This window comes from Myotis yumanensis, unplaced genomic scaffold (genome assembly GCF_028538775.1).
Source record: "Myotis yumanensis isolate MYYU_CA2020_CCGP unplaced genomic scaffold, mMyoYum1.0.hap1 SCAF_2, whole genome shotgun sequence".
Taxonomy (NCBI): domain Eukaryota; kingdom Metazoa; phylum Chordata; class Mammalia; order Chiroptera; family Vespertilionidae; genus Myotis; species Myotis yumanensis.
The window spans coordinates 27,603,648-27,625,668 of NW_027223753.1; the positions used below are offsets into that span (position 1 = coordinate 27,603,648).

At 42.0% G+C, this 22,021-nt stretch overlaps 1 protein-coding gene and 1 pseudogene across 2 annotated transcripts in view; one reads left to right on the top strand and one right to left on the bottom strand.

The window, feature by feature from the left end:
• The window catches only part of TESK2 (testis associated actin remodelling kinase 2), a 125,695-nt gene that overhangs the window by 95,457 nt on the left and 8,217 nt on the right, over positions 1 to 22,021 (top strand). For both annotated transcript variants that reach the window (XM_070404879.1, XM_070404880.1), the window contains exon 5: positions 19,666 to 19,812. In XM_070404879.1, coding sequence (XP_070260980.1) covers positions 19,666 to 19,812 — 147 coding nt within the window. The remainder of the gene's footprint in view (positions 1 to 19,665; positions 19,813 to 22,021) is intronic.
• LOC139001739 (prefoldin subunit 3-like) lies at positions 14,300 to 14,837 on the bottom strand (annotated as a pseudogene).

Below are 22,021 nucleotides of genomic sequence, written 5' to 3' on the forward strand. Positions count from 1 at the left end.
TTCATGCAGGAAAGGTTTCACAAAGCGAGTCCAGGTGATTTTGAGGGTACATTTATTAAAGCTGGGATCTCTAACACAAAGAAGGGCTTAGGATAGAAGAAGCAACAGGAGAGCCTAGGATGGGCTACTTTTCGGGGATAGCACCGTTTATTAAGAAAGATCAAGACAAAGACCATAGGAGGGTCCCTTCTGGATACAGAGGCCAGGCATCCTGACCCAGCATCTGGGGAGCTACTGGTGGGGAGGGCACTTGCCCCCAGTTGGGCCCTCAGGTTCCCGCAGATGGGGCAGGGCTGTCATAGCCCCTTCCTGCCCCTCCTTCATGAGTCCTGGCTTCTCCCACCCAAGGCACTAGCTCTTTCCAACCAGCACCCTCCTCCCTCCATATCCTTTGGGCCTTCACTTCCAGAACAGTGGGGGGATGTGGCGGAGACCCTCTCAGTGCTGGGCTCTGCCTGCACCGGAATAATATTATACACATTTTACTTATCCAGTCATCTGTTGATGGGTATTTGGGTTGAACACTGGTATGCATAGATCTCTTCGAGATCCTGCTTGCAATTCTTTTTATTTTATCTTATTTTTTAATTCTTTTTAGATATAAACCCAGAAGTGGGATTGCTGGATGATATGGTAGTTCTATTTTTAATTTTTTGAGGAACTGCCATACTGTTTTCTGTAGTAGTTTTACCATTTTACAATCCCACCAATAGTGTACAAGGGTTCCAGTTTCTCCACATCCTCATCAACTCTAGTTACTTTCTGTTTTGTTTTTTTCTATAGTAGTCAACCTAATGGGTGTGAGCTGATATCTCACTGTGGTTTTTATTTGCATTTCTCATTTGTTACAGAGACTGTCCTTTCCCCATTGATACATGAGGGTTTGTTTCTGGGCTTTCTATTCTATTCCATTGGCCTGTTTGTCTGTCTTATACCAACACCACAGTGTTTAATACAAATATAATTTTGTTTTACTCTGCAAAACCCTTTTATGACTCCTCATTGCCCTCAGGATAAAGTAAAAATATCTGATCCTGCTGCTTTTGATCTGTGTGGCTTCACTGCTTACCTCTCTGACCTCTTTGCTCCTGTCTCAGCTGAGCACTATAGCTGTACTAAACCTCTTTCAGTTCCACAAATAGGACATGACCCTTTCTACCTTTGAGCCGTTACACCAACTCTTCCCTCTGTCTAAAACACAACCTCTCCATCTCGCATTGGCTTAACCATCAGGACCCAGCTTAGTTATATGTCACTCTGGGGAGCCTTTTATGGTCTCCCAAGATTAGTTAGGTAAGTCTTCTGTATGCTCCCATAATACAATAGTATTTGTCATAATGTTTATTACTAGAGGCCCAGTGCACGAAATTTGTGCATGGGTAGGGTTCTTAGGCCTGGCCAGCGATCAGGGCCGATCTGTGGGGTGACCAGTGGGGCAATCGGGGGGCCCCCCACTGGCATCTACCTTGGCTGGCCTGGGGCTAGGGCTGGAGGCAGCTCCTGCGTTGAGCATCTGCCCCCTGGTGGTCAGTGTGTGTCATAGTGACCGGTCATCCCGCTGGTCATTCCGTCATTTGGTCGATTTGCATATTAGGCTTTTATTATATAGGATTGATTTTAATTCTTTGTGTGTGTTATGCAGATTATAAATTCCTTGACTATTTTATTTATATTGCTATCCATTGATTCCTAGCGCAGTGCCTGACAAATAATAGCTGCTCATTACATTTGTTGATTGAATAAACAGTGGCATTTTCTAGCTTAAAACCTTTAGTGATTTCCTCATTGATTACAGTGTAGTTTATAACCTTAGTTGCATACCTCAGTTGCAGGTTCATCCTGGTCCCTTTTATGGCATGTGCAGGGAGGCAACCAATCGATGTGTCTCTTTCATGTCGATGTTTCTCTCACTTCCTTTCTTTCCCTCCCTTCCCCTCTCTCTAAAAAATTATTGGGAAAAATATCCTCGGGTGAGGATTAAAAAAAAAAAAAGGATGACAAGAATGTCTCAAGATGCTACAAGGTTAAAAGAAGTTACTATGAAAGTGCTTTGTAAAACCAGTTAGTTTCTGGTTATTATATACTAGAGGCCCGATGCACGAAGATTCGTGCAAGAACAGGCCTTCCTTCCCCTGGCTGCCAGCACCGCCTTCACTCATCTTTGTTGGGTTAATTTGCATACTCACTCCTGATTGGCTGGTTGTGTGTCGCAAAGGCACGGTCAATTTGCATCTTTCTCTTTTGTTAGTGTAGATGACAGCAGGGATAGTATCTTACTCATTTGTATACTTCTAATCTTTCAATAGTGCCCTGTGTTTGGAAGATACTTTATGGATATTGGCTGATGATTAAATAAGGAGGAAAGGAAGCAAACATTTTATGCCATCTAAGAAGTGAAGTCAAAGTGCCTCGTTAGTGCAGTAGGTAGCACGTCAGTCTCATAATAAGTGAAGTCAAGGTAAATTTTCTAACACATTTTAGCACCTGTAAATGGCTGGAACACTTGCCTCATGAATGGAATAATTTCTGAATGGCCTAATGGCCTTTTGCACTATTCAATTGTAAGACCTCTTGTGTAGTCATACTTTGACTCTCTAACTAACTTGCTTAACAACTTATTTTCTATCCAGCTAGCCACTCAAACATGTATTTCTGGTATACCCAGAAGGAACAGAACTGAGCACTAGACTTCTTTAAAAAAAAAAAAAAATTTATTGATTTCAGAGAGGAAGGAAGTGGGAGAGAGAGATAGAAACATCAATAATGAGAGAGAATAATTGATTGGCTGCCTCCTGCATGCCCCACACTGGGGATCCAGCCCGCAACCTGGGCATGTGCCCTGACCAAGAATTGAACCATGACCTCCTGGTTTATAGCTTGATACTCAACCACTGAGCCATGCTGGCTGGGCAAAATATTTCAATTTTTTTTAAACCAATGATTTATTGTACTTGGCAGTATCAGGGACACTTTTTATTTAATTTTTATTTTTTGTTTTGTTTATTAATCCTCACCCGAGGCTATTTTTTCCATTGATTTTAGAGAGAGTGGAAGGGAGGGGGGGGTGGAGAGAGAGAGTGAGAGAGAAACATTGATGCGCGAGAGACATATGGATTGGTTACCTCACACACGTGCCCTGACCAGGGCTGGGTATTGAACCTGCAACCCAGGTATGTGCCCTTGATGGAGAATTGAACCTGTCACCCTTTGGTGTGTGGGCCGACACTCTAAGCACGCTCAGTGAACACTGACCAGGGCAGGGACACTTTCTAAAAAACTTTTCTGATGATAAATCATTACATATTCATTAAAGAAGTAGCTCATATTTTTAGAATGTTAATTGCATTTTCTTTTTTCATCCTTATGACAGCCCTCTGAGATATAGCCATTATTATTGCTATTTTATGTAAGAAGAAACAGAGACTTAGAGAGATTAAATAATACTTGAAAAGCTGGCCTCCCACTTTTTACCTACTTAGTTCTTCAATTTTCAAATCTTAGTTTAAATTTTCACTTCATTGTAGTGGCTTTTCCTCATAACCTCCCCCCAACTAGGTCATGACTTCACTTATTATTCTCTTGGAAACCACCCTTTCCTTTTTCATTGTAGCACATCTCATAACATCCTAGAATCCTTCATTTATTTGAATATTTGTTTGTTTATGTCTCTTTCCATATATCAGTTCAGTGAGGACTGGGACCATTTTCTGTTTTGTTTGCCACAAATTGGTAGAGGTCACTGAAGAGGTAGGGGTGGGTAGAGGATGTAGTCAGGCTTCTTCACACACTGTTTTTCCATCAAGCTAGGGAAGCTAAAGACCAAGTTCTTAAATGTTGGAAGGCTGGAGTGTTGACACAATTGAGGGCACCACAATTAAGGATAGTTATGGTGAGTGTGCTTCTTATTCTATTTACTAACTTGTTAACCTGATAAAGCTAAAATATGAATTGCTTTAACTCCTTGGCAAGGATGTTATAGAAGGAAAGTGTATGATATGGGCCTTATAATGGGTTGCCTTTCAGTTCTGCTCTTTCATATTACATTATTATTTCATGCCCTTGGACATTGTTTTCCCTATGAACGTGTACTCTTGAAAAATTTTTTTATCTATCCATGGCAAGTGAGTTAAATAAGGGTAGTGTAATGTATGTTGATATCAACTAACTTATCCTATACATAAGATCATAGAAATACTTTTCTGAGAATACCTAGAAGATAAGGAAACATTCATGAAGATGAGATAGAAGATTAAAATTTGAAAGATGTCTTGATAAGCCCATCATAAGTTAAAAATATCAAGTTGAACCGAACCAGTTTGGCTCAGTGGATAGAGCGTCGGCCTGCGGACTGAAGGGTCCCAGGTTCGATTTCAGTCAAGGGCATGTGCCTTGGTGGTGGGCACATCCCCAGTGGGGGGCGTGCAGGAGGCAGCTGATCAATCTCTCTCATCGATGTTTCTGACTCTCTATCCCTCTCCCTTCTTCTCTGTAAAAAAAAAAATCAATAAAATATATATTTTAAAAAAATATATCAAGTTGAAAATGTATTTAATACACCTAACCTGCTGAACATCATAGTTTAGCCTACCCTGCCTTAAACTTGCTCAGAACACACTATTCAAAAACACTGGTGACACAGTACACTGTAGAGTACCAGTTGTTTGCCCTCATGATTGCATGCCTGACTGGGAGTTGTGGCTCACTGCTGCTGCCCAGCATAATGAGAGAGTATCGTACTGCATATCGATAGCCCAGGAAAATATCAAAATTCAAAGTGTGATTTCTACTGAATGCATATTGCTTTGCACCATCATTATGTCAAAAAATTGTTAAGTCAAACCATTGTAAGTTGGGGATCATCTGTAGCCTCTTCACTATAGAAGACCAGACAGTCTTTGTCTGAGCCTTCCAAGAATAGCACACCCCTGCATCTTTAAGGCCCTTCCTTGGACAAGACCTTAAGCTCTAAAGACTGAGTGAGTTATCTGATAAGAGCTGATTATGGAGAGTGGAGAAGGGATCCCTATATGTAAGTTAGGGACATACAATGATTAGGGACACTTTACTTATTTTATGTAACAACTATTTATTGAGGCCTATTTTGCCAGTCACTGATCTAAGCATGGCATCACACCTGTTCTCAATGAACTTATGAAATGAAATTGTGTGTCAGGACCATCTGAATTTGTTTGGAAAAGGGTTCAGAATTCTGTGCTATGATTATTTTCTGCTTCTAGTCATTTTTTTTTTTTTTTTTACAATTTAGAATCCCCAAAACCCTTCTGAGTGACATTATATCCAGATCTGCTGCTTTGCTTGAATTGGGAGTTGGCCATAGATCAGCATTAGCTGCTTCCCAGAGTCCCAGTGGCTGACAGAGGAAAGATACTTTGAACAACTTGGTAAAATAAATTTAGACTACTTCACTCAAAATTAACCATCTGAATTTTTCTCGTTTACTCTCTCATTTAGGAGGGCACATCATTCTGACACTTGAGATGGTCTGAAACTAAGGAAAAGAAAAGGCTCTCTCTTTTTCCTTGAAGATGTAGATACTTAATGTGTACACCAGACCTCAAATCTGTTTTCTCTGCAATAGAAGCAGAACTGATTGGTTCCTCTTTCCCCACCCCTTCCTTTGATAGTGCCAAGAAATCTTTGTGAATTTCTGTTATGCCCAGATTTCAAGATTCCCAAGAAACCACATCAGGGAGCCAACCAATCTGATGCAAAAGCATAAGAATCTGTATTTCAAGCTAGCTTGAGCTCCCCGTCCACCAGACTCACCGACACAACGGCAAACCAAGTGGCTGAGAGAGACAGAACCCCGCCTAGAGACGGGTTTTAAAGGGGGGGTTGGAATAAGGGGAGGAGAAAGGACTGTGCTCTGCCAATTGGCCAGGAGAAAGGACTGTGCTCTGCCGATTGGCCAGGCGCAAGTCGATGTCTTGTTCCTGGGTGTGGCTAGCAGAGTCTTAGACTTCCGGGAAGAAGCTCCTTGCCAAGCATGTGGCCAAGGTAAGATGGAGGACGTAGCCCTTACCCTGGGGCAAGATGGAGGGCGTAACCTTTACCCTGGGGCAAGGTGGAGGGCCTAGCCCTCGCCCTTTCAATTTCTAGGTAGTTACCTATCTGACCCTTAGCCTTCAGAGGAGATTTCTGCCTGCAGTTGGAGTGACTGTTGTGCCGGGAAGCTGTCTTCTACATAGCAAATTGGAAAGCTCTAAAGCCTTTTCTCCCTTTCTACCCCCCTGCCAACCTTCTGCCACTAGAAGATACCATTTGAGCTTTTAGTTTGCCTTCTTTAACTTTTGCTTGACTTCTTCCTTATCCAGAGGTCAAGCCATGTTCTGATATTGGCAGAAGAGGTAAAAGAAATGATTGCTTCATTTGAGGACAGAGTTTCCTTTAATATAAATCACCCTAATTAGAAATCTAACCTCTTTTGGTTTCCACTTTTATTTTGTTACTGTGAAGCCCCTGCTCCTCAAATCTGGTGGGCAAGCAGGGTGCTTTGTCTTCCTTAACAGATTGCTCTGTGCTCCTTTCACTGAGCTCAATCACCAGGAGAATGTCAGAGATTTCTGTCTGGGTGTGGAGAGTGCCAGGTTGTAGCAGATGTAGGTAGCAAGCTGGAAGGAAGAATGCTTTTAAAACATGGCTCCAATAGCCATGTATTGGTAGAGTTATTATGAATTTTGGATAGGAAAGCAGACTGGATGAATGGTCAGGAGCCCTGGCTTGAACTTAAATCATGTCTGAGACCATTGATTGCTAGCTGCTTCATGGGGTAAAGGGAACAGTTTTCTTATCTTAGTTTATTTCTTTGAGACAATTTGTTCTACAGATTTATCTTTTTAATGTTTATTTAAACAAATTTGAGTTTGATTATGAGTTGTTTGATTAAAAGTTAAAAATCTATGGGGAAAGCTTAATCATACTTTTTTGAATCTGTGGGTAAACAATCATTTTAATGTTTATAGTAGCTTACATGCATAGAAAAACACTTGTACTACTTCAGGTATGTTAAACCTATGTTCCTTAAAGTGGTGAGTGGGTTTATAGTAAGTGTCTCTCTGTGGGAAACATGAAGGAAGTGAGGGAAGATATCTTTATGGCCTCTTCTACTTGGCTTTCAGGGGCTGATAAAAGAACTATCTTCTATAATTTCCAAAAAAAGATATCAGTTATATTTTTTTAAGTTCATGTGATTCTGACTACTTTAAGGAGTCTGCTGATTAGAGTGGTAAAAGGTTTCTCAGAACTTCATATCACCCAGTGGCCAAACACACTGTTTTGTATTACTCTTTATATTCAGTGCTACCATAGTATCTGCCATATAATAGGCATTATTAATATTTGTTTTGCATGGTATTTATCAGAAAATTGCTCTAAAAGCATATTTCTCTTTTTGATCTTAAATTACCATAATGACTAAATTGGGAGGGTTTCCAGTAAAAGAGGGAAGTTAAAACCTGCCTCCATTTATTTAACTGTACTTATTCATTTGTTCATTCAACAATTTATTGTTCACTTTACTGGCTCCTGGGCTGACAAAGTTGAGAAACACCTGGTCTCTGCCATCAAGGTTTTAGTACAATGTGATAAACAATAGTAGAAATACATACAGGACGCTAAAATGGTACAAAGTATGGGATGGGGTATCAGGAAATGCTTTCTAAAATAAGAGACTCAGACTGGGTTTAGAAGGATGAATAAAAATTAGCAAAGCTATGAAGGGGAAGAAGAGTATTCTGGGCAGTAGATGAGCATATCTGAAAGCAGAAAGTGAAACATTAAATATTCTGAAACACATTTTGGGTTCCCTTTCTCTGAGTCAATTTAGTACTGCTGATTAAGTCAGACAGGCCCTGGTGGACTTCCTGGAGTGGAGGCTGAACCAGCACACACTTGGGCCTTGGCAGATGTACGGATGTGTGCTTGCAGTGGCTTGGAACCTTGAGCTGAGAACAGGAGGCTCCTTTGGAGCACAACCCTCCCACAGGGTACTCTTGGGATGCCTGTCCTAGAATTACCCAGGGCAGTAACAGAGCTCTCCTTTCTTCTTTAAACCAAGCCAGCAGGATGGGATGTCTGCTAGCCTTTGTGTTTGGAGCCGACCAACAAACATACAGTGGCCAGCACAATGGCATTGTTGGACTTCAGTGAAAAGTAGGTCGAGGCCCAGTCCTTCCTCTGTCGAGGGCCCATCCAAAGAACAGAGGTTCAACAAGCCACTGATTTGGCTGTTTGACATTGATGCTGGTTTCTGACTTACTGATAGCACATAAGATTACAGGATCTCTTCCCACTGCTTCTCTGAACACCTCAATTTGGAATTGCTGAATTGCCTTTAACTCTTTTTTTCCTCAGTTTCATATCTACCACTCACTTGCTAAATTCTTTCTGCATATTCTAACTCTAGCCCACTTTTTCATGCCTAAAATAGCACTCTAAATCAGGCATTTGGTCATCTCTCATGTGGTCTGTTGCAGTACCCTCCCTTCAGCCCTTCTCCCGTACTTATACTTTATGCAGGGGAAAAAAGAATAACTACTAATCTCTGTACTTTATATTTGTCTTCCATGAAATGGAAATGAATCCTCAACAGTGAGTGATTAGCCAGGCCTCAGTGGGGGGAGGGTAATCCAGGTAAAGGGATCAGGAATGTGTACAAATGTGCTGGTAGGCAGGGAATGAAATCTTTATAAGCAGGAGTGAAAGGCTTGTTTGCCATGCTGATTGTGGGTTTTATTCTAAGAGTAATAGGGCATCATTGAATAATTTTAAGAGGAGAGTGACTTCAGGTTGACATTTCAGAAGGTTTTGGCTGTATTATATAAAATGGATGGGAATAAGGACTAAGCATGTTCAAGATATACGAAGGAAACCAGAAGACTAGTTAGAAAGCTAAACCCAGGGGAGGAATAATGATGATGAGATATTGATTGTGGGGGGAATGCGTCGTGTAGTATGAGGTAAGCATTGTGTTAGACATACTCTGTACACATTATATCTTTTAATTATTACCTGCCTTTGATTAAACATCGCATCCTGTTGATTCTACCTCAGAGATGTCTTCAGATATTAACCTTCTTTTCATTCTTTCTGCCATTGTCTTATTCAGGCCTTTATTGCTTCCCACCTGGATGATTCTAGAAACCTCATAACTATTCTCCAGGCCCTAATTCCTGACCTTTCCATACAGTTTTTTTGTTTTGTTTTTTGTTTTTAATCCTCACCCGAGGATATTTTTCTATTGACTTTTTTTTTTAAATATATTTTATTGATTTTTAACAGAGAAGAAGGGAGAGAGATAGAGAGTTAGAAACATCGATGAGAGAGAAACATCGATCAGCTGCCTCCTGCACATCTCCTACTGGGAATGTGCTCGCAACCCAGGTACATGCCCTTGACCGGAATCGAACCTGGGACCTTTCAGTCCGCAGGCCGACGCTCTATCCACTGAGCCAAACCGGTTTTGGCTCTATTGACTTTTAGAGAGAATGGAAGAGCCCTAGCTGGTTTGGCTCAGTGGATTGAGCATCATTCTGTAGACTGAAAGGTCCCGGCTTCAATTCCGGTAAAGGGCACATGTCTGGGTTGTGGGCTTGATCCCCAGTGGGGGGTGTGCAGGAGGCAGCCGATCAATGATTCTCTCTCATTATTGATGTTTCTCTCTCTCTCCCTCTCCCTTCCTCTCTGAAGTAAATAAAAATATATATATATATTTTTTAAAATATATTTTATTGATTTTTTACAGAGAGGAAGGGAGAGAGATAGAGAGTTAGAAACATCAATGAGAGAGAAACATCGATCAGCTGCCTCCTGCACATCTCCTACTGGGAATGTGCTCGCAACCCAGGTACATGCCCTTGACCGGAATCGAACCTGGGACCTTTCAGTCCGCAGGCCGACGCTCTATCCACTGAGCCAAACCGGTTTTGGCTCTATTGACTTTTAGAGAGAATGGAAGAGCCCTAGCTGGTTTGGCTCAGTGGATTGAGCATCATTCTGTAGACTGAAAGGTCCCGGCTTCAATTCCGGTAAAGGGCACATGTCTGGGTTGTGGGCTTGATCCCCAGTGGGGGGTGTGCAGGAGGCAGCCGATCAATGATTCTCTCTCATTATTGATGTTTCTCTCTCTCTCCCTCTCCCTTCCTCTCTGAAGTAAATAAAAATATATATATATATTTTTTAAAATATATTTTATTGATTTTTTACAGAGAGGAAGGGAGAGAGATAGAGAGTTAGAAACATCGATGAGAGAGAAACATCGATCAGCTGCCTCCTGCACATCTCCCACTGGGGATGTGCCCGCAACCCAGGTACATGCCCTTGACCGGAACCGAACCCGGGACCTCTCAGTCCGCAAGCCGACGCTCTATCCACTGAGCCAAACCGGTTTCGGCTGAAGTAAATAAAAATATATTTAAAAGAGAGAGAGAGAGAGAGAGAGAGAGAGAGAGAGAGAGAGAGAGAAAGACAAAGAGAAATATCGATGTGAGAGAGAGACATCGATTGGTTGCCTCCTACATGAACCCTGACTAGGGCCGGGGCCAGGGAGGAGCCTGCAACCAAGGTATGTACTTTTTGACTGGAATTGAACCTGGGACCCTTTCGTCCGCAGGCTGACGCTCTGTTCACTGAGCCAGACTGGCTAGGGTTCTGTAAGTTATTATATTACTTTTTAAAAAATATATATTTTATTGATATTTTACAGAGAAGAAGGGAGAAGGATAGAGAGTTAGAAACATTGATGAGAGAGAAACATCGATCAGCTGCCTCCTGCACACCTCCTACTGGGGATGTGCCAGCAACCAAGGTACATGCTCTTGATTGGAATCGAACCCGGGACCCTTCAGTCCACAGACCGATGCTCTATCCACTGAGCCAAACCGGTTAGGGCTATATTACTTTTAAAATGATATTTCTGTGTAGCATATCTGATCATATTATTGTCCTGTGTGAAAAAACTTTTTAGTTGATTGTCTGTCCTCTTCTACTAGACTGTGAACTATGGGCAGAAACTGGACCCACTTATCTTTGTTTCCACATAGTAGGTTTTTAATGTTTGGTGGATGGATCTTCCTCAGGACAATCATGCTAATTAGGTGGAAGCAAATGATCTCTGCTAGTTGGATAGCAGCACATTTATCTGCCTTGGGTAAATGCTCTAGCTTTAGTCCAGTCAGGTAGATTTTTCAAAAAGGAATATTACAGTTGAAATTTTCTTCAGAGCCTCTCAGAATATGGGTTTGAACCACTGTACAGAGATAAGCTTGTTTGGTTGCAGATTAATACATTGATAATTCAAAGTAAACTAAAATAAAAGCAACCATTTTGTATTCTTCTTACTGTTATGATCAGGTGAGGCTACTGTAGCTCACTAGAATCAGCAAGAATTGGGAACAGGAGCTCTGGGTGGAGTGAGTGGTAGGTATTGCCTAGTGCTGCTCCAGAATATGCTCTGTGTGGACACGTTTATGTGTATCTGTGCCTGAGTTGGTATCATCAAAGCCAATAGGGGATATATGGAAAGAACCATACTTTCAGCCTAGACAACTCCTAATTATCTTTTAGGATCCAACTGAGATGTTACTTCCTCTCTGAAATTTTCCAAACTCCTCAGGCAGAGTCAGTTTCTACTTTCATACCCTTAGTATTTATTTCTGTTAAAGGCCTATTGGTATTATTTTCTTGCCTGTGTGTCTTTCACTGAACTTCTTTAAAGTATAATCTGAGTGTTATTTTTATATGTTTACTATGTGCTAAGCATTCTTCAGTCACTGGGGGATATAATGTTGATGTAAATGAACTGGTTCTTATTCTCATACTAGAGGCACAGTGCACGAATTCGTGCACAGGTGGGGTCCTGCTCCCAATCGGAGTGGGGGAGGCCATTTGGGGCCAGGCCAGCCGTAGGAGGTTGGCCGGCCACAGTGGGTGTCATAGCGATCGGTCGTTCTGGTTGCTTGGCTTTTTTTATTTTTTATTTTTTGCTTTTTTTTTTTTTACTTTTAATTTCTTTGTTGATTAGGTATTACATATGTATCCTTACCCCCCCATTAGCCCCCCACTCATGCCCTCACCCCCCTGTTGTCTGTGTCCCTTGGTTAGGCTTATATGCATGCATACAAGTCCTTTGGTTGATCTCTTCCCCTTACCCCCACCTTTTCCTACCTTCCCTCTGAAGTTTGATGTTCTGATTGATGATTCTCTGTCTCTGGATCTGCTTTTGTTCATCAGTTTATGTTATTCATTATATTCCATAAATGAGTAAGATCATGTGCTCTTTATCTTTCTCTGACTGGCTTATTTCACTTAGCATAATGCTCTCCAGTTCCATCCATGCTGTTGCAAATGGTAAGAACTTCTTTTTTACCGAAGCATAGTATTCCATTGTGTAGATGTACCACAGTTTTTTAATCCACTCATCTGCTGATGGGCACTTAGGCTGTTTCCAAATCTTAGCTATGGTGAATTGTGCTGCTATGAACATAGGGGTCCATATATCCTTTCTGATGTAATTTTGTTATTTCTTGTTGGCTGAAATCTCCCTTATGTTGACATTGCAAAGACACTGTGCACTGACAGAGAACAGGAAAAAGTATTGTCTTCACAGCCCTCTAAAAACTTAGGAAGGTAAATGACCATTTTCTGTAAAGTACAGAATAGTATAATAAATAACAGCAACAGAGGACCATAAAGCCCCACATGTGCCAAAAAAAGCAAGTTTGCAAATATTTAAGTGAGAGTAACATCCTATATAATAAAGAGGGAATATGCAAATTGATCATCACTCCACCACAAAAGATGGCTGCACCCACAGTGGAGATGGGGGAGGGCAGGTTTCTGTAACACAAGATGGCTGCGCCCACAGCGGAGATGGGGAGGGTGTTTCCGTAACACAAGATGGCTGCTAGTTTCCATAACAAGCCTTAATGAGCAATCAGCAGGGACCTGAGACTGCGCCCCCCCAACTCCCCCACCTCTGCGTGGGGTTTGACGGGACCTCAGGCTGCAACCCCGCCCCGGCATTGGGCCAGGGGACCTGAGGCCGTGCCCCCCACCCCAGTGCTGGGCCAGGGGACCTCAGGCCATGCCTCCCACCCCAGTGCTGGGCCAGGGGACCTCAGGCCACGCCCCCCGCCCGGCGGGGCTTGACGAGGACCTCAAGGCGTGCCCCTTGCCCCGGCGCCAGGCCTGGGGGCCCTGAGGATGCGCTTGGGGACCTGAGGCTGTGCCCACCACCCGGCAGGGCTTGATGGGGGACCTGAGGCTGCGCCCACCACCCGGCAGGGCTTGATGGGGGACCTGAGGCTGCACCCCTCACCCTGCGGGGCTTGACGTGGGCCCTGAGGCTGCACCCCCACCTGGTGGGGCTTGACAAGGGCTGGGCCGGCCGGGTCTGGATCTCGCCCAATGGGGGTGGTGCCAGCTGGGTCTGGGTCTCACATGATTTTGAGGCACCGTGGGTGTGTGGGGACTTGACTCTGGGTCCTGCAGCGCGCCCCAGACTCTGACAGGAAGAAGATTTTCATATACATTTTACTAATTTTCATCTTTGACATTTCTATTATAGAGAAAGGGCAAATAGCAATATTAAAATATTTTCTCTAATTAATCCCCCCCTTTAATGTGCATGAATTTTGTGCACCGGGCCATTAGTCATATAAAAAGAAAAAGTAAACTGCCTAAGTATCCAGAATTCAGCCTCCACAGCATACATCCATTTTCAAGCCATTTCAATGAAGACTTTTCTTACAATAAACAAACAAAAAAAAAATGATGAAAGTTCTACTTACTATGTTGGAAATGCAAAATAAATAAATAAAACTGCTAATTCCATAAAATATTTGGAACTAATTTTGTTTTCATAAATACATAAAATGGTGTGGTGTTTATCTCTTTTTAAAGTTTTAATCGTCATTCATTCTTACTGTTTAAAAAAAACAAACACGGCCGAAACCGGTTTGGCTCAGTGGATAGAGCATCGGCCTGCGGACTGAAAGGTCCCAGGTTCGATTCCGGTCGAGGGCATGTACCTGGGTTGCGGGCACATCCCCAGTAGGAGATGTGCAGGAGGCAGCTGGTCGATGTTTCTCTCTCGATGTTTCTAACTCTCTATCTCTCTCTCCCTTCCTCTCTGTAAAAAATCAATAAAATATATTTAAAAAAACAACAACAACAACAACAAAAAAAACACGTTCAAACTAATGTCAACCTTTAAGAATAAACTTTGGAATATTAAAAAAAACATGTTTAGAAAAATGAACCACATTTTTCATTGCCAGAATTATGCTTTGTTCTTGGTAGAATCATCTTTGTTCCTTCTTTTTACGTCCCAATGATAAACTCTGACCCTATTGACTTCAGTGGCAGTCAATGGATCTCAATGAAAATCAAGGTCTTCCTTAAGAGAATCCAGATTCTTTGTGGCAGTGGTTAAATTCTTTTTCAATGATGCCTGAGCTTCATCAATATCATAGTCAAGCATTACATTAGCCCCCAACCACAGACACACTTTATTAGTAGTAGGAGGAACTGAAGCTTTGCCATACAGGTTATCTGCCAGTAAGAATCTGGTCTCCATTGAATTGGTGGACTCCTTCTGCATGTATTTCCGAATTTCTAAAGTCTGCTTAATTTCAGGAATCTGACCCTTTAGCCTCCTTCTTTTGAGCAAGGTTGAGTTCCATAAACTTATACTTCTGGTACTGTTCATCCAACTTCTTTAGCACTGTATCCACAGTCTCATTCCCAGGCTGTTTCATGTAGGAATCCACATCTTCCACAAACACGGCCTCAGGAATCCCCAGGTGGAGCCACCACCCGTTCCCGAATCGAGTTCTCCTAAACCACGGCCATCTCTAGCCTTGCTTGGCTTTTATATATGTAGATGGATGTGGTGGGAAGGGGAAGGGTACTCAGTAAATGTTTGTTAGAAATAACCTGAATTGATAATTCTTATGTGGAGAACTGAGTATCCACTTATCTGTCCTTTTGGTATTTTTTTTTAGGGTGTTGGCATATGATTTCTTGCATATGTAATGTTGTTTAGTAAACATACATTTATCTATTGAGCACTTTCTAGGAAAAGGAGTCTTTTTGACGAAATCAAGTATCAAACAGAAATGAAATGGCAGGAACTCTGTTCTAATATTTATTAGATCATGAAGAGAAGAGGCAGGTTTTGGTGTAGGTGAAGTTGAGGGACAATCACTGAGGGGTATTGAAGTACCTAAAACATGTGGCTGATATTATAGTTTTCTGAACTTGAAAGTTTAAAAGAACAATAAGAAATGGAAAGTGTAAAAACTTCTCTTTCTGGTAAATTATGCAAATATATTGCCATTGCCCTAGGTTGTTTTGTAGGGCTGCCCAAGGGACTGGTCTGGAAGAAAAAGACAGCGAAGCAGCTGTTATTCTCATCCGGGAAAGCTGAATGTGCTAGTGCAGTTGCTCTTGTCTCTGCTTCCCTGATTTGCTCAGAGGACATACCAGCTGAGTCTGCACTGGGAGTTGCTATGGGGAAGTAAACGTTCCAACTAATGGGCACACAGTGTGTAGCAACTTAGAAATCTTCCTTGTTGGCAGATCTCAAACTTCCTTTCCTCATAGCTGCAAAAGGTCTTGAGACATTGAGAAGTTGTGGTTTCTGAGGCCCAGAGACTTATCAGCCCCACCAGAGTATTCACCAAAGACCAGCAAGAGAGATTGGTTGTAACAATAAACTTCATTTGGTTTCCGTCTCTGGTCTGTACTTTTTCCATTTTGCCTGGAAAATTCAGAGCCTAGCCAGTGTGATTCCTCACCTTGTCTCACCTTTCTTCTCTGCCCTCCATCCTCTGGCTTGGTCTGTGAATCTCTCAGGCCTTCAGAGACATGGCTGAAGAGAGTAAATGTGTTTCTCTGAACCAGAATCCAAAGTTCTGGCTTAGTCTGGCCTACAGATAGTGCACATACAGACAGTCTTTACGTCAGCTTTTCTGCATGGCCTCAGATGGGAAACCTGAGTGACTCCTGGTCAGGCCTTCCATGTTACAGTGTCACCCTGCCAAACAAGTGAACCACCACCCCTTCAGATCTTTCTGACTCTCAGAGCTAAAGGAATTTGTCTGCATGATTAGGTGTCAGCTTTATTGCTTCCATGTAGCTTGGAGTTTGCAGGTTCAGTTTCTTCTTAGCAAATGAGCACTTCATATGTGAACGACAGATTCAACTGCAGTGAATAAATGAAGGAAGGCACTGTGTAATGCCATCAGTATGCCTCATTTTGAGATTTCCAAAGATGGATTATCAAGCAGGATGAAGCAGATTGGCAGGTTTTCCTTTTGAGAAGTTAGGTGTATTTTTAGCCATTCTCCCTGCCTTGCCAAACCTGATCTGCCTCATCCAAGGATCTGAAGTGCTGCATCGTGCTGCCCCCAACTGGTTCTTTTGGTGCTTATGTTACCACATCAGAAAATCTCAGATTAATTGGCATTTAAAAAAAATTTTAAATACATTTTTATTGATTTCAGAGAGGAAGGGAGAGGGAGAGAGAGATAGAAACATCAATGATGAGAGAATCATTAATCAGCTGCCTTCTGCAGGCCCCCTACTGGGGACCGAGCCCACAACCCAGGCATGTGCCCTTGACCGGAATCGAACCTGGGACCCTTTAGTCCGCAGGCCGGTGCTCTGTCCACTGAGCCAAACAGGCTAGGGCTTAAATTTTTTTTAAGCACTTTCATATATTTGTATTAGATTCTCATAATAACATTGTGAGTTATATGGATCAGAAATGATCACACCTACTTTATAGGTGGGAAAACTGAAGGATAGCTTTATTAGTTGACTTGTCCAAAGTTAAATGACTATTAAAAGGCAGAATTCGCCCTAGCCAGTTTGGCTCAGCGGATAGAGTGTCGGCCTGTGGACTGAAGGATCCCAAGTTCGATTCTGGCCAAGGGCACATGCCTGGGTTGTGGGCTCGATCCCCAGTGGGGGGCGTACAGGAGGCAGCCAATCAATGATTCTCTCTCATCATTGATGTTTCTATCTCTCTCCCTCTTCCTTCCTCTCTGAAATCAATAAAAGAAATATATTTAAAAAGGCAGAATTGGACTAAAATTCAGATGTCTTGCCCTCGATCCTATTAAGTTCCCTGGTCTTTTGTAAATTCAATAATACCCCCCATAGTAGATATTAAGAGATTAATTTAGACTTGGAGGAATTTTCCCCCATTTTCTCCCCTGGAAGGAGGAGGGAGATAATACCAAATCATGTGAGGTTTGAATAAATTCATTAACCTAATTGGCAAAAAACTTTGAGCTCCTGTTTTGCATGAGGCTCTCTGATTTGGGTACTGCGGTCTCCTACCTCTGAGGTGTAATGTAGTGGTAAAGTATATGGATGCTGGAGCCAGGCTGCCTGGGCTTGAACCCTGGCTCTGCTCCTTAATAACTGGGTAACCTTGAGCAAGTTTGTTAACGTGTAAATGCCTTTTGTCAAATGAGGATAATAGTATACTTTACCTCATAGGGTTATATGCAGTGAATGAGATAATTTTAAGTTCTTAGAATAGTGCCTGGCACAAAGTAAGCACATATAAATAACTATTAGCTGCTGTTATTATCATCATCTCCATATAAATGCTTATTTGCTCTTTTTAAAAATATTTTTGATTTCAGAGAGGAAAGGAGAAGGAGAAAGAGAGAGAGAAACATCAATGATGAGAGAGAATCATTGATCAGCTGCCTCCTGCACATCCTCCACTAGGGATCAAGCCTGCAACCTGGACATGTGCCCTGACCGGGAATTGAACTGTGACCTCCTGGTTTATAGGTCGACACTCAACCACTGAGCCACACCAGCCGGGCACTTATTTATTCTTTTAAAAAGAAAAATCAAAACAGCCCTTCATGGGTATGTAGGAATGACAAACAGCCAGATTTCTTAAAAGAGTACATCTTCACAAACTTTCTCCATAGTTTTCTCTCCTACTCACTTGGCTCTTACTCTGGTCTTAATCACTTTACTGAAACTGCTCTGGCCATGGATGCCAGTGACTTAGTTATAAATTCTGTAGATACTTTTAATGCTCATCTTACTTGATACTTTTGGTCTTTTCCTCTTTGGAGTATTATCTTTCTTTGACTTCTGTGATGATATTCTTACTTGGTTCTTCTTTTCCTGCCTGCTTCTGTAAATGTTCTTTTCTCACCTTACATGTTAACCCCTGGGAAATTTCATACATTCCTTGGCTTCAGTGATTACTTTAGCTCAATGTTATTGCTTCTTAAATCTTAGTGTCTAGCCTAACTTTGTTCCTGAACTTTAAACAACTCTCTATATGACACCTCCACTTTGGTTGTTCCACAAGCCTTTAAACTCAACATCGCCTTCAGAGAGGAAGGGAGAGGGAGAAAGAGAGATAGAAACATCAATGATGAGAGAGAATCATTGACTGGCTGACTCCTGCATGCCTCCTACTGGGGATCGAGCCTGAAACCCAGGCATGTGCCCTTGACTGGAATCTGAACCTTGGACCCTTCAGTCTGCAGGCCAACGCTTTATCCACTCAGCCAAACTGGCTGGGGCTCAAGTTTTGTTTTTTTACTCTTCCATCTAAGTACATCTTTAAAAAAAAAAAAAAGTTTTTGTTGATTTTAGAGAGAGAGGAAGGGAGAGAGGGAGAGAGAGAAGCATCAATGAGAGAGAAACATCTATTGGCTGCCTCCTGCATGCCCCTTATCCACAACCCAGTCTCGATCCCCATTTACCCTGACTGGGAATTGAACTATTGACCTCTTGGTACATGGGATGACACTCAACCAACAGCCACACCGGCCAGGGCTCTAAGTACATCTTGAATCTTGCTCTGTTCCATTGCCTCCACGATTGCCTTAACTGAGACACCCTTCTTTCACCAGGATTATTGCAATACTCTTCTATTTTTCCTTTTCCATATTCTTCACTCTATTCTATCATACCATTGCTAAAATAGTATTTTCTTTAAAAGCAAATATAAATGTTATTTTGTCTAAAAGACTTTCTTTTATTCCCTGTAGACAAGGTAAAGCCCATATATTAGTGGTTCTCAACCTTGGTTGCACATTAGAATCACTTGGGAATTTTTAAAAAATCCTAAGGTGATTCTAATGTGCAGCCAAGGTTGAGAACCACTGCCATATATCTTAGCAAAGCATTATCAGCCTCACCTGCTTCTTTTGGCCATATTGAGTAAATTGGTTTTCTATGTGCATCATGCATTTAACCTATATCTTGCATATGCTACTCCCTTTGTGTGGACTGTGTTTCTTTTATGTTCCCCCAGCTTATCCTTTTGACTCCTTATTTCCTTTGTGCAGCTTTCTCTGACATGTTCAGATTGAGTTAGTAACTTTATTCTGTTTGCTACATAGCACTGTGGTGGTACATGTACAAAGCTATATTTTAGCATTTACCAAATGTTGTTTGTCTGTATCCCTTAATAGATTGTGATCTCCTTAAAGAAAGGTATCTTTGTGTATAGATGTAGAATAAGCCCTCAGTCACCTAAAAAAACAACAATGAACAAAACATCCAGTCTCTTTCTTCTAAGTGTTACTCTCTAGTGGTTTCACCACCAGCCTTATATTCCTGACAAATGGTAGCTGGGTTTTCCTTGTTTTACAGTATATCAACGCTGGAAACCTGGAACAGTTGCTAGACAGTAACCTGTACTTGCCCTGGACTGTGAGGGTGAAACTGGCCTATGACATAGCAGTGGGCCTCAGCTATCTTCACTTCAAAGGCATTTTCCATCGGGACCTCACATCTAAGGTATGAAGGCTTTCCTTGCACCACTCGACACTGTCCTCCATTACCAAGAAAGCGGTGTTAAGAAACCAGTCATTAATAAGCTTTGAAATGATAGAGTTCTCTTATAGATTTAACATTTAATCACAGAGGATACAAATTAATACTCTATATAGCTATTCCTTAGAAAGCCAATCTCGGCTCACAGCAGGTACCTTTCAGTGTCGAGCCAGGCAACACATACATCTTGAGAACCTTCACGCTTTACTTTAATATCCTGAATATGTGTGTTGCAGGAGCAGATGGCATGAGGAGGGTTAAGAGGTTCTTGCCCAATAGGATGACAGCAGTCAAGACAATGTGGGAGCCTGTCTCTTATTGTTCTCGCTCATGGCCTCCAGGAAGTAGCTCTTAACTGAGAGCAGGAGTTTGGAGATTTTTAGTCACTTGAGTGCAGGTTTTGAGGGCCATAATGTATTGACCCATTTTCTGTGTGTGTGATTGAGTTTCTGCCATTCTGCCAGTTTCTCTTTGGTGTTAGCTGGTCTCTGTAGTATTCTCTTGCTGTCCAAATTGCTGTGTGACCAGGTTAGAAAACAGTTGCTTTTAGAGGAAATTGGCCATGCTACAGGCAGGCACCACAGGGCCAAGTGGCCCAGGATACCACTGGGACAAGACTTATATATAATACTGTTTGATCATTGATGTGGGAAATACAAGTCATCTAATATGACTTATGTCCAAGAGCTGGTTTAAAGTCTTCTAGGGAGGTATATGGGAGTTTTGTACCTGCCCAAGAATAGCAGTCTTTTTATTCCCCATCCTCAACATATACACGTGCACACATATACATGCATACACATTCCCACACCTCTTCTGTCATGGATGAGGGGTAAGGGAGATTGTTATAAGAAAAAGTTTGCAAAGAGAACAAAAGCAGGCTGTACTCCCAGAGAAGTAAGTTTTTGTCTTCCTCGGTACCTGCAAGGACTGGACAGTTGGAGAACTGGGACCTTTTTTCCAGATGATCCTGAGCCTGTGATAGAAGCACAGATCCCTAGTTCCTATCAGAGCAGCTCCTGAAAGTAGTATTGCCTTTGCAAGGTTCACATCCCAGTGGTTACTGTAGTACTGCTTTCAGAGGTAGCTGTTCAATCTAATTTTGTAATTACTTCTAAGAAATCGTCTGATACAGTTTTGTGCAGTGGTGATACTGATAGTTTACTTAGAAGGAAGTGGGAGGCAATGTGGGAGGTAATGTGGCTTTAAAACTATTCAGTTCTTGAGCCATCAAGAAGTGACAATAACCACACACCGGCTTTTACCTGTGGCTCTAAGAGAAGCTAGTACAACTGTGCACAAGTCTTGGCTCTCAGAGGCAGCTGAGAAAGCAGTTTGTTTCTGCTTATTACCATTACTGCCCTGAGTCGGGCAAGCACCACTGCATTTGGTTACCCCTAGGAGTATGAATTGTGAATTGTAGCTCTATTCTTGGTTGTTAGATTTTGTATATATGTATTACTTCATTGACTCCATAGGAGCCACTCTGGTGAATCCATCTGAGTGAAAAGCCTTTCCCACTATGGTCTTAGGCTGTACTATGCAACAGCTAGGAACAGAAAATGTCCATTTTCAGAGACTGAAGAGAGCATGAATTAGGAACAAAGCTGAATGCTGGAGGGAGTAGTGTGTGTCTATCAGGGCACCCTATAGTCGTTTTTATAATGAGATTCATCAATAGCTTTTGAAAATCATTTATACTGTGCTATTATTAGAGAACATAGTATCAGGGACATAGAAATTACTGGAACACAATCTGTACCATCCTTGGGCTTTTATTTTATTTTTTTGTTCTTGGGCTTTTAGACTAGTTGAGGAGACAGATACGTGAGCAGATTAGTACATAAGAGCTATGGGATCCCATGGTGGGATGGAGGGCAAGAGATGGGACAGCAAACCAGATAATCTTCCGAGAGACTTAAACAGTCTCTGGGGCATTTAGGAGGGCAGTTCAGTCTCTGGCCTCCCTGTGCTGTGTTGGTTTTATTCGGTGCCAATAGTGACTCTGCAGTTGCTCTTGGAGACCTCAGGAAGTGCTCTCAGGTGTCTACTCTGGCCCAGTTTTTTGTTTTTAAATAGATTTTTATTGATTTCAGAGAGGAAGGAAGAGGGAGAGAGAAATAGAAACATCAATGATGAGAGGGAATCATTGATCAGTTGCCTCCTGCATGCC